General features: G+C 42.6%; 1 protein-coding gene and 1 long non-coding RNA gene across 2 annotated transcripts; both read left to right on the plus strand.

Moving 5' to 3' along the window:
* Positions 1-334: 334 nt before the first annotated feature.
* On the plus strand, positions 335-9934 carry LOC109465304. The gene is made up of 4 exons (XR_002139946.1): positions 335-706; positions 1388-1463; positions 2478-2617; positions 9507-9934. It is a non-coding gene; the product is annotated as an uncharacterized LOC109465304 (long non-coding RNA).
* A 3151-nt stretch (positions 9935-13085) lies between these two features.
* On the plus strand, positions 13086-14822 carry LOC109465196. The gene has a single exon (XM_019762343.1). It carries the CDS (start codon positions 13086-13088, stop codon positions 14820-14822), a length of 1737 nt encoding a protein of 578 aa, XP_019617902.1.
* Positions 14823-16693: the final 1871 nt, after the last annotated feature.

Raw genomic sequence — 16693 nt, forward strand, 5'->3', positions numbered from 1 at the left:
TAGGATTATTTTACACTTAAGACAGTTGATTATAGTTATTAAATGGAAGTAATGAACATTGTCAAAGGACTTTTGCAAAAACAATCAGTCTGTCAAACAGCTCTCCCTGGCGCCCAATGTTATATTGCACCACTGAGTTGCCCACACACCTTACAAAACACTACCATGTCGATGTGTGCGTGCACAAGGAAGTTTACAAATGTTGTGTCGGAAAAGATTACAGTTATCATCTGCAACGGGCAAAATTCTGATGCAACGTTGACTAAACATCCAAAGAAAACTGAGAAAATCCGAGTTTCGCGCAGTTTTGCCGACGTACTGTACTTGCATGTGACGTTAGTATGTATGGAAGGTGTTCAGCACCAAGGACAGGACCTGGTATGTTTGGCTATGTGTGGATGGTGTTCAATGTTCACTGATCTCAATATGACCTCCTTTTACCCTTCCATGGCAGCGTTGACATGAATATTCTGCAAGCTTTCATGCCACAATTTGTGTTTTAACGACACAAAATGTGCATTTCGACTTCCACTGACAAATGATTGCGTATTATTCTTAACGAAATAATTGGCGACCAACAGGTGGGAACTACGTACCCACGAAGCTATGCGAATACGCGAACTCCAAGATGGCTGCCGAACATGGAGCGGGAGGAACTTCTGACTAAACTTCGTCCCTGGAAGGTGACAAACGTCTGTTTTAGGTGGTGAGTTGTGCTCAATGTTGTTCAGTGTATTCTTGTGACCATTCTTTGAGGAAACTTTCGTTAAGTTAACGCTGCAGAAAAAGTTTGTTGGCCGTTTTGACGTGGTGTAGCATGCTCCGGGCACACGACGATCGTAAACAACGAGCGAAGTACTTTGTAACGTATTTGCGATGAAAAGAAGCTTACTAGGCACTTGTTCTGCGTTCTCCGATATCCAACTTGACATAAACGCAGTGGACACAGTGAATTAACATGTATTTCCAATGATGGCTTTAAACGTTTAAGGAATAAAACTTTAAGGCACTTCTTTGCCTACTCACATGTTCTGGCTATGCTAGTGTAATTCATTGGTCGTTGGATTTTTGCATAAACGTAAAAAAACATGGAAGTTGTTTTTATTTTTGCATTGATAGCCTTATGATGAATAAATTACTGCAAGTGCTGAACATAATATATAACACACCAGTGAGTGACCTGTACTCTTGTTTTGTGCTCAAAAATAGTGCTACTATACAATAATTAGGTCCAGGTTTAGGTCTGGACCTGACCCTTTGAACCAGATCTGGACCTGAACCTGAATTTTCCATAGACGTATCCACCCCTACTGCACACATCTTGTATCTTGGATTTTTCTACAGGGTTGATACCTTTTTTCCTCTTTTCATACAACCATGTCCCCAGTAAGCCGTGTCCAGAGGGTTCCCCAGCTGTGCAGGTGTTCCTGACAAGATGAGACGTGTGATGACAGAAGCATCAGGTGAGTTAAATGTGCAGGTTAGACAACTTTCTTTTTTGTACGTGTTAAGAACTCTGAGATTTTTTGACTAGAAAAATGCAACTTCTTTTGCTCTTTTCTCAAGGATGCTGCATGGGGAAAAAACGAATTCTCCCATGTAACGATATACTAGCACTCAATCTTAACATTGCCATCCGGACATTGATCGGACACTAACGTCGCGGTCCGAACAACCTAACACCTTTCCTATACACTTTCATTCCATTTTGTTCCATTTCGCACTTTCTGTACACCATTATGTAGCATGAATCATTTCAATTTTTGTACTTGCTCGTTCTTGTCCTGATAGGTGACTTAGGAATGCAAAGTGATCATCTTGATCCAGTGAAAACTAATTCTGAAGACAGATGCTATGTACAGTATTTACAGGTTCATTGTGTGGGAGAAATTCTCGTAGGTCGTTTGAACCAAAGCACAATGAACAGTGGAGCATGGCTTAATGTCCCATCCAAACACCTGCAACTCTTTCCAGTAGTGTGCATGTTGAGGGAGCAACAACAGCCAGGATTCAAACTATATATTATCCAGTGTCACTTTATACAAGTCATGTACATGTGGCGTCTGTGTGGTGTAGTGGATAGAGCGTCCGCAAGCAAGCAAGAAGACCCAGGTTCAATCCCCAGGGTTGGACCCAGACATGTCCGGACATGCACCCAGATGTTGTGCCCTTGGGAAAGGCACTTAACATGCATTTCCCCCCTCAGTTAGAGGGATCCTGAGCCCTACTAGGGTTTGGGTTGGCGTTAGGAAGAGCATCCAGCTGTAAAAATCCTGCTTCAAAAAAAAAGACTTGTACTTGGTGCAAGCACGTCTAACCCCCAGTTGGGGAAAAATGATGTTAAAATTCGGTTTTAAAAAAATGTACATGTAGAATGCACACCCATCTTGATGCTCCCAACCTGGTAGGTCACTATCATATTATGATGAAGATGATGATGATGATGATTAAACCTATGAACCCTTCTCTGACAACAGGTGGTGACAGGAACAGGCGGTACCCAGGGTGCAACTCTGGCAATAATTTCGAGTCCAAGATGGCAGCCGTCAGTGGACAGGATGGAGTTACCGGTTTGGTGATTTCATCCTTGGGAGACGTGCTCCATCTTCTGAAGTTGGTGAGTGGTTCTTAGTCTTCTTTTCTGTACTTCTTATTAAATCATCCCTGATTCGGACTCAACTTTCTCTCCCAGCCTCAGCTGTTTATCTTGTCCTCTTGCTGCATTTGTACTTGAGAATGTCTAAGAACCACTGCAATAAATTGGCATGTCCCTAATATTTGGGAAAGATGGTTACAAAGTTCTGCTGATTAACCAGGAGCTGCCCCTCCCCACCTGTAGCAACATGTCTGGGTTTCTGCATATAAGCTATGGTGCGGATGTGCTCTCCCTCAGCTGTGAACATCTCCACCCGACTGTTCCCAGTATCAGCCACAATCACACGCCCCAAACTGTCCACACAGATTCCTGAGGGGTTATTAAGATTCCCTGCTCCATTACCTAAACTGCCAAAAGTGGACAGCTGGTCTCCATTCTCACCATACTTTAGAATACGAGAGCCACTCCTGTCTATGACATAGATGTTACCTTTCGTGTCTACAGTTACAGACTGTTGAATGAATATTGATGTTCTAGACCCTGCTGCTGACAACTTGTTCATTTTACATGTTCCTCTCTGTGAGTAAGTTAACCACACAATCTCTACCTCTCTGGACCGACTTATAGTCAGTATGATTCTGTCAGAAAGCTCATGCCAGGCAATCCCATAGATTTCGCTGACCCTGCATGGACTAAACTTAGCAAGTACAATGCCCTCTTTGCTGTACTGTCGGATGTCATATTTGATGTAAGCTCTGTTCAAAACAACCCACAGGGTATTGTTGCGGCCCGTGGATATGGAAACTGGTTTCATGTTTCCTGTGGAGAAATTGCGAAGGAAAACTCCCTCCATGCTAAAGACCTGGATTCTTTCGTAGAACCCGTCAGCCACAAATATCTCGTTAGTCGAGGACACGGCCAGGCCACCCACTCCATAACAAAACTGCCCGCGGCCTCTTCCTTTCCCGCCAAACGTGACGTTCTTTTTCACTTCTGTGGGTAAAATAGAGTAAAACACTTAGCGGGTCAAACTATAACATGATAATAGATACTATTACACACACACGTACTACAGGTAGATCAATAGATAGATCGATAGACAAACAGACAGACAGATAGATAGATAACTATTAGACAAAAGATAGATAGGTAGATAGTATAAACATATACTCTATAGTGTAATCAGGAGAAGAGAAGTAGGTATTTGTACCCACCTTCACAGTGGTATGTTACGTCCAGGTACTTCTTTATGCCTGGGCAGTTTGGATATCGGTAAATATCTTCTGGGTACTCGTCACATTGCTGCAATCCCTGACATAGCAGCCTTACTTGGGACAGGATTGTGAATTTTCGCCTGTTAGAAAATATGAGAAGCATGTTAAAACTGTCAGTTATTGTAATTGAATTAAGAAGTTAATGACATGGACACATATTGATACATGTACGCCAAAAAGCAATTACTCAAGCAACTGGATATGGTTTTGAAAACGACTGTGACTGAGAGACCAGAGAGGAAAGCAGGTTTATAAGCACAACCTATTGATTGATATGCAAATAAAGTGAAGACCAATTTTTTTGGAAGTCGAAAAAGGAACAAAAGTCAGACAAGTCAAGACAAGATGATGCAAATTAGTCTGAAAGCTCCTGTTATACAGAACAGGAGCTTAAGTGTTGTCTGTCCTCGGGGCTGGGAGTGCCAAATCCCAAGTGCCCGAAAGATCGACCCGTAGCCCCCCTTCCCTGTTGAGGGTGGGGTTGTACATTCTTTCATTTATTTGCATATCAATCAATAGGTTGTGCTTATAAACCTGCTTTCCTCTCTGGTCTCTCAGTCACTGACGAAAGCTAGTGGATACTAGCTGAAACGTCTGACGTTTTCAAAACCATATCCAGTTGCTTGAGTAATTGCTTTTTGGCGTATCGTATTACCTGGATGTCTAACCTTCATCGACGTATTGATGTTGCTTGAGAATGCAATATCTTTAAATGTATGATACACGATATCTCAAGTGCAACTATATACTCTGACAGTGTTCCACATGCACAATTTACATACATGCCAAATGGCAAGAGAAAAAATTAAAAAGACAAACATTTGATATAAAGTACATTGTACATGTATGTAAGAGGAAATGAATAATCAGGTGTTAGCAAAAGTCCAATTACTCCATCCAATGATCAGATCAGTTATGGGGCTCCTACCTGCCATTGAAATCCTGGCACTTGTCACAAGACTTGAGCGTACATCCACAGCAAGAAATGTTTTCCCTCCGACCGTAGAATGCATCGTCAATCACGATCAGCTCATTCACTGCACAAGTCAGTCGCATTCTCTCCTTCTCACAGATTGTTTCTGCATCAGTGATAGCATCTTACTTTAAGGCCACACCAGTCTAATTTATTGGTTCTCAGATTCATTTAGAAATTATACAAAATGGGGAAAAAATTCTATGACAACCTCATCCATGTATTGTACAGTAGATGCAGCAGTTTGTCAAAAATTGTAGGATGTGATAATTTAATGTGTGCAAAATATTACATATTACACTTTTAAAAGTGTAAAAAATGTAAAATGCATTTCAACCCCAGAAGATACACTCAGATAACATTTTTCATACTTACATGTAGTATAGAATATATCAAGCTGCTCTAGTAGATAACTTCTGTTATCTCATACTTATTATTACTTTGTATAACTATTATGATATATATTTAGGCTGTAATACATGATTATACTAAATCTTACTTTTGTAGATGGTTGGGTTGGTACCATTGATACCACCAAGGCTGGGTGGGTTGGTACCATTGACACCACCAAGGCTGGGTGGGTTGGTACCATTGACACCACCAAGGCTGGGTGGGTTGGTACCATTGATACCCCCAAAGATGGGTGGATTGGTGCTGTCAAAGGTCCAGGTGGTAGCTGTAGCTGTGCTAGTCGCTTCTTTTGCATTCAATGTACTCAAGTTGTTGACTTCTTGCACAGGACTATCCTGGAAAAGCAACAAAAAGAAGAAATGTAAAAAGTAGCCCCTTTTCATTGTGTTTTTCTTTTTTTTTTAAATCTGAGAACCAACAAATCATACTGTTGTGGCCTGAAATGTAAAGTTGAGTGTTGACAAAGATGTTGATCTTACCTTTTTCGAGCGTAGGGCACTGTGATAAAGTCCTATGATTGTTCCCACAAGCATCAGGACAACCACCAAAGCAGCAAGAAAGCAACGGTGACCCCGATTCACTGCAAAACAGCCTTTTTGCAAATACATTACAGAACTATATATCCATGAATAGTTTCATCATGTTGGTAAGACGCTGAGTGAAGGGACTTTTTTTACACAACCAAGTCTTATATTCAGCGACACCTGAGTATGCTGCAATGCAATGTGAACCAGTCAGAATTGCTGGTTTCTGAACAGTTTTAGTATGATCCATGCTTCTAATATTTTGAGTGATGCAGGTCAAATTTGTCTGGTGCAGGTAATTTTCAATGTTAACTGCACCAGGTATGCAAACTAAGGTATTTCAAGACCTGGATTGTTAGAGATTATGACATCAGCTAGACCTAGATATTACAGTGTCATGAAACACAGGTTTATGACTCTGTCATCTTACCGTGAAGTTTATTAGCCTGTTGGTTTTGTATGTACATCGGATTCCGGTGAATTTCCTTTGCGTTTGGAGGATTGCGAAGCTTGTGTACATGTTTGGTGGTGTCATGACTGGAGTCATCTGAAGCCTGTTGGTGAACGTTTGTTGTTGTAGTGTTGTAGGTTTCATTATTGTACATGTTTGTAACAGCGTAAGGCTCAATGTCACCATCGTCAGTCACTGTACTGTCTGCATTTGCAGGATTGCGAAGCTTGTGTTCAGTAGTGTCATGCCTGGAGTCATCTGAAGCCTGTTGGCGAACATTTGTTGTTGTGGTGAGATAGGTTTCATTATTGTACATGTTTGTAACAGCATATGGTTCCATGTCACCATCGTCAGTCACTGTACTGTCTGCTTTGGGTTCTTCATCAATGTTTTCAACAGTGTAAGGTTTGATGTCACTGTCAGACAAGTCTTTATGGTTAGTCTCATAATTACCTTCATCTTCTGTGGTGTTAGGCTGAGATTTGTTATTAGCCTCTCTGTTGGAGTTGAAGTTCATGGTCACTGTACTGGCTACTTGCATGACGTTTTCAGTGTTTTGCTGTTCGTTTTCAATGTTTCCAATAGAGTTACCATCTTGTTCATTTTCCCCTGAAGCTGTGTACATGGCAGAGTTTTCAGCATGGATCGGATCAGATACAGAGTATACAGCAGTTTCCTCTGGGTTAGAGACATCATCATTATTTGCAATATAAAAATCCTCATGTGTACGTTTAGATTCATTGCCAGCTACATATGTAGCCTCCAACCTGTCTTGTCCTTGACTACTGGGAGAGTTTTGGCCACATGTTGACATTCTTGTTGGCTCTGCAGTAGTGCTCTCTGTGTACAGCACATTTTGATCTGAATGTTCATTTTGCCCTGGGCTTGCCGGCTCCTCTGGATGGTTTGTAAGATATACTGGACTGTTCTCCTCTCTGATAGACTGGTCCATTTTGACTCTGTTGGCAAAAAACTAGATTACTATTTGCCAATTGATATTATTGTGATAAACATAGTTTCTTGTATTACTTGCATGTGGCTCTCATGACAGATGCCTTGAAAAAATGCATGTTCTTTCACAATATTTTTGTCAATTGTTTGCAGTATTTAGCCTTGTGATTATAGTGAACAGTACCAATGAAACTAGCAAAAACAGCCCAATACAGGAGAGCTTGCTATGTGGGACCTGTTGGCTGCTATGCCAAAAGTGATCCAGCTCTGTATGAGGCAGACTAATTATGGGTGTTGAAAAGTGTTGATGTTATACAATGTTTAATGTACCAGTATTAAAAGAAAGTTTAGTATATTCACATTATGATTAACTAGACTCCCCAAGGACACCACCACACACCCCCAAGGACACTGCAAGCCCTGCTTCAACATTTCTGTTGCCAGAACTGAAAGCTAGGACCTTGTTAGCTGCATTTTATCTAAAACAGGTTTCTCTTGCTTTCCTAATTTGAAACTGCCGAATTTACTGATGTTCTAAATCTAAGTTTGTTCAGTTTTACTTCATATCTAGAAACAGTGGAAGATAATGAGGACCCTAGTCCTTCTATAATTAGTTGGGTTCTATGATTTTCAGTGGAGTGTTTCAAAGTGTACGCTTTCCTTTCATCTGTAAATGTGGACAAAAATGGGTGTCTTTTGGCAGCTTATTCAAAAAGCTGACTTTTTTGCAATTGTGATCTTGAGAGAGATGAATTGTATTTCATTTCCCACCATTTAGATGTGCAGTACCTACATGTATGTCTCGTGTGGTATCAATGGCTAAGAGGCTAGACCAGCCAGCAAGACAGGCAGGAGATCTAGTAACATCTTATGAAGATCCAAAGAACAAAGGACTAACTATGAGCTATACATGTATGTAACAGTTTGTCACGGGTTTGATTCCTTAAATTCTTAGACATTTTGCCCTTGGGAAAGGCACTTTACACAACTTTCTTCACTCCACCTACTATATTCCAGGTAGTAAGTGTTAACTGGGTACCTGACTTCAGTTTGAGAGGTGGTAGATGAGAAGGGTGCCATAGATTAAAACCCCACTTGCCTTAAAGGCTATGGAACTGTTACCTCTTATCTAGTACACATCCTTTTACCCACTGGTTTTTCTTACTAGAAAGATGTTTTTTCTTAATGGATTTGCTCAGTGCAAGGCAAAGAGACCACTTCTTGGCACTAACAACTAAGAAACATCAAAGCTCCAGACAAAAGGAGAAGCAGGGTTGCTTGGGAATGTAATTCATGACTCCACACTTACCGTTACCTGAAGCCTTGAAAACTGTTAAATGCTAAACTGGATGAAGCTAGCTCAAAGACTGCTCCTGGCAAGTTTTCTCCAGTCGACTCTGGGTGAGGTGTGGGCTCTCAGGTGTGGTAGACTAATATTAATAAGAAATGCTGATGGCGTGATGAAACAATATACGCTTATTGAACTTTTTTCTTTAATCTCATCTGGATGTGTTATGAGATGCTCCCATATTTATTCATCGTTTCTTCACCATACACCCATTAGAATTCATGTCCTTGGTTCTCACACATTTCTTACCAAAAATTTACTAACTTGGCACAAATCGTATATACAGCCAGGACTGCCCAACTAGCCAGGATTATAAAGGGATAACACTCACAACAAGAAAATCAAAGCAAATCAAATCATATCACTGTGTTGTACCGGTCCTTGGTGCTGAACTATTGGTTACACTAAGGGATTTCCTTGTTTGTTTGTTTTTAAGGCGGGAACGAGGAAATTAAGATTGTGAAGCCCATTCAAAGTTTGTAAAATTCGTGTAATGTAAGATTCCATGATCCAGTTGCTATGTGTGTGTGGGGGGGAAGGGGGGGTGGGGGTGTCCTGACATCCAATAGGATCATGGTGTTCTGAAATAATACATGTACTAGAGATCTTTCATCGTTATACTTAGGACAAACATGTCATGTCTGCCCTAGATGATGTTTTGTAGACTAATAAACAGGTTAAGAATTGCTGATGGTGTGATGTAACATTTAATATAACATCTTTAAAAGGACATCCCCTGGTCCAATAGCTGTTTTCCAATTGGGAGATGTTGTCAATACTGGTACATGTACATGAAATAAGACCACAACTATTACATGTACCATCATTTCTTGAGTTTAAAACTGAATAAAGCATACCGCAAAATGAATTAATAGTAAATACAGCAGAAGCATACTGATATTTAGAAAGTTATCATTGCAACAAGTGACTATTTAAGCAGTTTTTGACGCTGTATTTTTTTTCCACTTTGTTGTACAGGAATGAGTTCATCACTGTAGTGGAACCAACCATTCTTCTCCATGGGGAGGTGCAGGATATCTGCAGTGGTAATGAATTTAACTGCCAGCTTTACATGGCTACGTGCTTAATAAACTACATTAATTTCAAGTAAAATATTGTGATGCTTTTTTTTTACTATAGAGTGTCTGTGCTTCCGGAAATTATAGCCAAGTTTCATATTCGTCCAAAATCATAATTATACATTTTGTTATGTCCATGTATTGATTTTGTGATGATGTGATGTTTGTATGTTTTCAAAAGAATACAAATCATTTTCACCATCTCTATCCCTGGTAAGACTTCAACAATCAATAAAGTGACATTCCAGACTGTTTCTTTTCTTCTATTATTCCCCAAGAGAAGAGAAAGGCTGATGTACCAACTACAGTACTTGTCCTTGGTGCTGAAAGTGTGATGCCTCTACAGTTTGAAGTTCAACAACATCTTTTTAAGGTTTGATTCATAGGCAAGTAATGAGGCCATTACTTTAATGTAACAAAGAACATACATCGTGAAACAAACCTGATATATATCCCGGGATTCCCGTGCTCACGGCGTTTGTGGTTTTATAGACACTCCACATTTTCCTTTTCATAAACTGGGAAGAAAAGCTTCCATAAGCTGGTCACTTATGGTGCATAGTTAGAGAATGTCTGCAAACCTCTTCCTTTGGTCCTATCTCGACAAGATCGACATTTCACCATTTTTCAGACTTATTTTCTTCGAAAATAAAAAAAAATAAGACCTCAAGACATGCATTGTGGGAATATGGCCAACTCATTAACGAAACTTGCAAATTCAATTTAAACCAGCCAATCAACAATGACTTATAAGCACTGCAATGTTAATAATAGCAAATTCTGGGGTCGTCCAAGAGGTCCCGGGTTCAAACCCTGCCATGTCACCGATCTTGTGCCCTTGGGAAAGGCACTTTACATGTCTGACTTTCCTCGCTCAAGTGAAAACGAGTACTGTATTGTCCTCTGTGTTGATGACAGCATAAAATAATCTTGTGCGTACATTCGTGTGAATTTCGTTGACAGCGTGACACCGGCTTAAGAAAAACATTGTTTCTGGTGTTTTCGAGTTTCCAATCATCTGTTAAGCCATTGTAGCAGGAAACAGAGCTCCTATCGTAGATGGCGTCCTTCCCTGCCATAGGTGGCACGTTTTGTGATTGGTTGTTTGAAATACTGTTATATTAGCCCATCGGTCAATCTGGGATTGTCTTGCAAATCCCAGGTGCGAGCAAGCGACTATCCCCTGCGAAACATGGTCACAAGTGACAGGAAAGAAGCAACTGAAAGGGCACTTACGAACCAAAACCATCTGACGCTACCAAAATGTCGATCAGAGAAACTGAAACGATCTGTATCAAGCAAATCTCTAAAATGATTTCACCCGTAATTTTTTTAATATGTATGTATATCTATAATTTGATTTCTGTAATTTTACAATTGCAAATTTCTAAATTATGTCATTGTAACTGAATGTTTCTCTAAGGTTTTAATCCTTCGTGAATTTCAATATTACACTGTAAATAAGCGATAATTCCGATTTTTCGTGAGCCTGTCAATGCTAATAAAGTTTTCTTATGTCTTAAAAACAAATCCCTTTGTAGGTCAGCGGAAGGAAGCCAGACAATATCCAAAAGCCAGACAATCACCAAGGCCAGTACAGCTGTAAGTATTGTTGTGTGTGGGACGAGAGTGCCTCACATCGCGCACATTCAGTCGTCAGTCAGTCAGTAGAGCGTACCGTTAACTCACCAGTTCTGTACAGTAAGTACGAAGTTCGTGAGGCCAAAACTGTAAGGTCTGATCCACTCACATCGTGATCGACCCCTGATCATATTGACAAGTCAAGTGAGGTGGGTATCCGCTACCGGCGTGTCTCTCCTCAAACTTCCAGGCTGAAGTTACACGGACAGGGGTACAATCATTGAGCCACGGTCCGCTGCGTCACCACGGCCTAGTCGGCAGGGCTGACATCTTCAAACATAGCGATAAACAGGTATCAATCATATATTGTATCAAGCTTCAGCTGTCCAGATAGAACAGTCAGAACAACTGTTCCTGTTTAATTTTAGCTCTTTGTGTCAGTTATACCTCGTCACATTGCAGAGCCCTAGACCTGGGCAAACGAGTCTGCGAGCTCACGTTAACATATTCGGCATCAATCCGCCCATAGCCTTAAGGCCAGACTCACAGCACGCCAGGCCGATATTCGCTAGTTACCGAGCCTGGTCTACATTTGAAACATACGCTGGACTCCCTGGTGATTTTTTAATCTTGGCGACCTTATCAACAAATACGACCGAAGCTCGTAGACTGTGCGGAACGTACCATCAGTGTAGGACAGTACTACCTATCAGAAGCACTGACGACTCATCTGGTGTTACACAAGTTGTAGCGGAATAATTTCCAGTGAATCAACTTCTCAAAGCCTTTTCATCGATTTTGTGCAAGTAGTTTTTTTCCACGCCTGTAAACAATGGGACATGATATGATACTCGTAATTGTTCTTGCCCTAGCGGTGGCTTCTGTAATATCTGCCCAATCCTGCTTTCCTGGTTGCAAAGTGACAGACATCCAGCGCTGTATTCCCAATGAACACGCATGGAACAGGCATTCCAAATACTTCACTGTAAAACCACAATACTATACCAGTCCCCAGAAAGAGCGGTCTTGTATCTTATGCCCAGTAAATGAAAATGAGCCTCTTTTAACCTCATCGGTGAATACAAAGTGGTCAGTTGGTTTACAGGAGAGTACTGTTACCTACCCATGGCCAACCACGAGTCCCTTACTAGCTGTGAGAAGTTACCCCTTTGGCATGCTGTCAGCAAAGGGATTTCTGTCATGTAACAGCTCGGGAGTTCACTACCTGAGCCTTGTAGAAGGAGGCATCACAGACATAGACGCCAACAGTCTCGGTGTGTTTCTAGACTTGCAGCTTCTATATATGGATTACAACAACTTGTCTCACGTCAAGAAAGATTGGTTCTCCAGGTTAAGGCGTTCGAGCGCCCTGGTAGTCTTGTCTTTGTCGCACAACAAGATCGTAGACATTGAGTCGGAAAGCTTTGCACGACTAGGCATGCTGAGAGTGCTGTCACTTGAGCATAACCGTCTCCGGGATTTGCGCTCTGAGTGGTTTTACGGATTGACAAACTTAACACGACTTAACTTGTTCTCAAACCGACTCGGAACCCTTTCGAAGACTGCGTTTGTATTCCTAACCGAATTGAAGCAGTTGGACATGAGAGAAAACGAGTTGATAAACCTCCCCAAGGGATTTCGTTGGCCACAGAAAAATCCCCTGTACCACCTTTCCGGGAGAGGGCTGCTCGGTGCGCATGACCCTACGTTTGAATGGCATGCCATAGTGATGTCTGATTTGCCTTTCGTTCAGATCAGTGTCAACGGTTTGAGTAAATACCCGACACATGCTGACAGGTGGTTCAGGTATGAAACACGGACAAAAGGCGGTACAAGATTAACAACTTACGGCATCGGCAACGGGTACGGAAAATTAGCGTATAGCCAGAGTCACGCAATGGAAGAGCAGAAGTATCCTGTTCCCTTCTTGATCATAGCTGCCATGGAGGGAGAAGACATGGAGTCTATAGACAAAATAAACTACTGGTGTAGGCGGTTCTGGGCCGGGGATGGTACAGTAAATGTAACGTTGGGAGCGAGCAAAGAAACTACGGTACAGCTCGCTTCCGTTGTTACAAAGAAAGACAACGAAACAGTAACTCTGATTTCCGTATTGTTCAACACCGCTTTGTCTCCTGATGAAGACATATATGTCAACAACCAGAAACAGGCCAACAGTACAGGCGCGAGGGTCGTAACGTGCGTCCTGGTCAGTGGGATGAATAAATCCGAGGCCTCCTTCGAAGTCTTTAAAAAACGCGGAGAGCCAGAGACCGTGCACGTGCGCCACAATATCAGCGACCAAAGTTGGAACAACAACACCGCCGTCAACAAGACGGATCTAAACAGAGATAGCACGTCAATAGAAAACAGTACGACTTCCCACCCTCAGGGGCCTACCCATATTGATGTGACTGTAACGGTACAATCAGAACTACCGGATCAAGAGCAACCGGTGCTCTCTGACGGTGTGATATTTGTGATCATAGCTGGAATATTTCTAGACGCGGTGGTTGGCGCCTGCGTGGTTAGAATGCTGGTAAAGAGGCGATGCCCCACCCGTCGTCATGACGACCGTCGCCATGACTACGAGAACGCCGATGACGACCCACATATCTACTGTGAGATACCCGATGTCCCGGTCGGTCCTCCACCCCGGCCTGTTGTGCCCGACACACGGGGGGTTGGTCAGGCCTCCACGTCGAGAACAGCCGAAGACGACGACTCAAGCTACTCGGAAATTCCAGACGACTACTTTAACTTCAACAACCCTGGATACCGGTATCATCGTAACTCGCTGCCACTGGATGATCACGACTACTGGCCGATATTGGATGAGTTCTACGGTTACGAGAACACCGGAAGGCTGGCGAACTGGCGCCCGTCCTCACTGCCGCTGACGTTTGAGGCGACGTACGAAAACGTCAAGTACGAGAACGTTGGACGCTGGCAACGGAAACCTTCTGATATTGACTATACACCAATGAATGGGAGGGTAGGGAAGAATGCAGGCGGCATTACAAGTAGAAGACCTGCTACGGAAGACGCCGAAACGCTGGCGAGCTGGCGTCCTTCTTCACTGCCACTAACACTTGAGGTGACGTACGAAAACGTCCCGTACGTGAACGTTGGACGCTGGCCGCGACAACCTTCCAACGAGCACCCAGACTACAGGAATGCCATTCACCTGTGTGAATTTCTGGGCTACACACCATTGATGACTACTGGGAAAGTAAGGAAGAAGACAGACGCCGTTGCCCGTGGGAGACCTGCTACAAAAAGGCAAAGGTCCCGTGACGTGATTATGAGAGGGGGGTACGGGACAGAGTCACGGTCTTCTGTGGTAGAGTCTGGCGGTCACAACATGGCTGCGCGTGTTGGCTGGAGAGTCAGGCAGGAGGGTCGAAACAACATTACGTACAACGTGACTAAGAGATTCAGTGACCGACGGAGGAGCGCATACCAATCGCCAAGAAGAGTTTCTGTCTCAATGTCTAACAATAGGGCTTACAAGTCACATTGGAAATGGGGCAGAGCCTCTGTTCACAAGTATTGGAACCAAGACATACCATTGTCAGTAGAAACAAGAACATGGTTGGGAAGAGTGAAACCTGGACTCCGTCATAGTCTGTAAAGACGGAAGTGTGCACTTTTGATTCAGTCAGATCTATAGACAGATCCATAGGAAGTGATAGACTGAAATAGGCCTAGCCGTCTTGCCATTCAAAAGAAACTCATGGCCTTGAACAGGCTTCATCGTGTAGCTGTGAGAAAAAGTTGTTGGACAACTGAAGAAGGAAGCTTTATCAAAAGCAGCACATGTGTAATATATTAGGCACAAGGTAATAAACCTACATCGGTGTAAATGTTACATTGTTGGTATTTATTTGATGGCTCGATGGTGATTGGATTGATGAATGAGTGAAGGAAGGAAGGAAGGGAGGGAGGAAGGAAGGAAGGAAGGAAGGAAGGAAGGAATGGGACTACCCAATGTGATGAACGTACAAGTTTCAGCATTGTTCAGCCGGTATCTCCACCTGTATATTTACCGAGAGACCCGTATTAAAAATACCGCAGTACACGGCAGAGACCAAAACATACCGTTCCGGGTCAGAGAGTGACTTGCAGTACCCCCACCGGTCACTAGAGGTGAGAAAGTAAGGATTCTGTGCTTCAACTATAAGTAATTCGATAGGTCTGTGTGTTTTGATCCAACTTGCTCAAACTTCCATGTTTTCGTTACACTAGAAATACAAGTTATGCAGTTAGACACATTATCATAACATGACGTCGCCGAATGTTTTTTAACATCATACCTCATTAGTACCATAACATCAAACATCATTAGTAAAACAAGGGAAATCGTAGATTTCAAACCTCCGGGTTTTTTTGTGTTCTATTGGTTTAGGTTATTTGTTTGTGTGTAGTATGAAAGTTATGTGCGTAATATGTTTGTATGTGTTTGATGGCTACTGACGGTTGGTTCGGTATGGACTGTTGATTAACGTGTCTCACAGTCTGACAGCCTGCACCGTCACCCGCGCCATTATCCCCGTCGTCATCCCGCGCCGTCATTGCTGCGCCGTCACCCAAAATTTTTATCGGAACCAGACACCCCTCTGTTTGACCCCTTTTGAATGCTAAGACCCAAAACTGCAACCGCCCCATTCCTTAACAACATGGTAATTACCATTTTCAGCATGGCGGGGGTGTCCGGAGCACTTAAAAACCTTTTTATTTCGACGCCCATAAACACATATGCAATTAAACAAAAACGTTCTGCATCATCTGCAGCCCAATAGCAATACGTATACCGAACCACAGACAAATCCGTCCAGCCGATCGCGAGAAACAGCTGCTGACAGAAATGTTTCGAACCATAGTAAAACCTCCTCGCGGAAGGATATCTCCTTCCCCGGAGGTAATGAACACTTGTAGAGACTAACAGTCTCTTTTGGTTATAAAATACCTGCGCCACTTTTTTTGTTTGTTTTACACACCCATTTGCAATGATTTCTCTCACACATACGGGTAAGGCGTGCACCGATATGGCTGTAGTATAAAGTAGGTCAGCAGTGAAAGAAGGTCTTGGTCCAGAGGCAGGGGACACCTGGATGACTCAGGTGACTGAGTCCTTATCCATACCGGGGCCGCAGAGATGTTTGCATTGTCTGGTCAGATAGAAGAGAGAACAGGGCCGTGCATTTAGAAGGAGTGGGGTGAAGGACCGTAGACAGGGAGGATCTAAAGGGGTTTCTGAGATTCAGCGAAAGATATGCTCGAGTAAAAGTTTGAAGATTGCCTGCTAAAAATAACAATCGGTTGGTCGTCTTTTCTATCCCCCTCTTGTATGGCGCTCTACACAAATTTGGTGATTCCATGTCGTCTTTCGAAGGGGAGGACCATTTAAAAGTTGAGCATCGGTCAGTTGAAAGGAAAAAACAACGAAACTTGCCCCAAGACGATTGTTTCTGATGAAGCCATCACGGAAAAATTGAGCAGCAC

The sequence above is a fragment of the Branchiostoma belcheri genome, unplaced genomic scaffold (assembly GCF_001625305.1).
Source record: "Branchiostoma belcheri isolate BF01 breed outbred unplaced genomic scaffold, Haploidv18h27 scaffold15, whole genome shotgun sequence".
Taxonomy (NCBI): domain Eukaryota; kingdom Metazoa; phylum Chordata; class Leptocardii; order Amphioxiformes; family Branchiostomatidae; genus Branchiostoma; species Branchiostoma belcheri.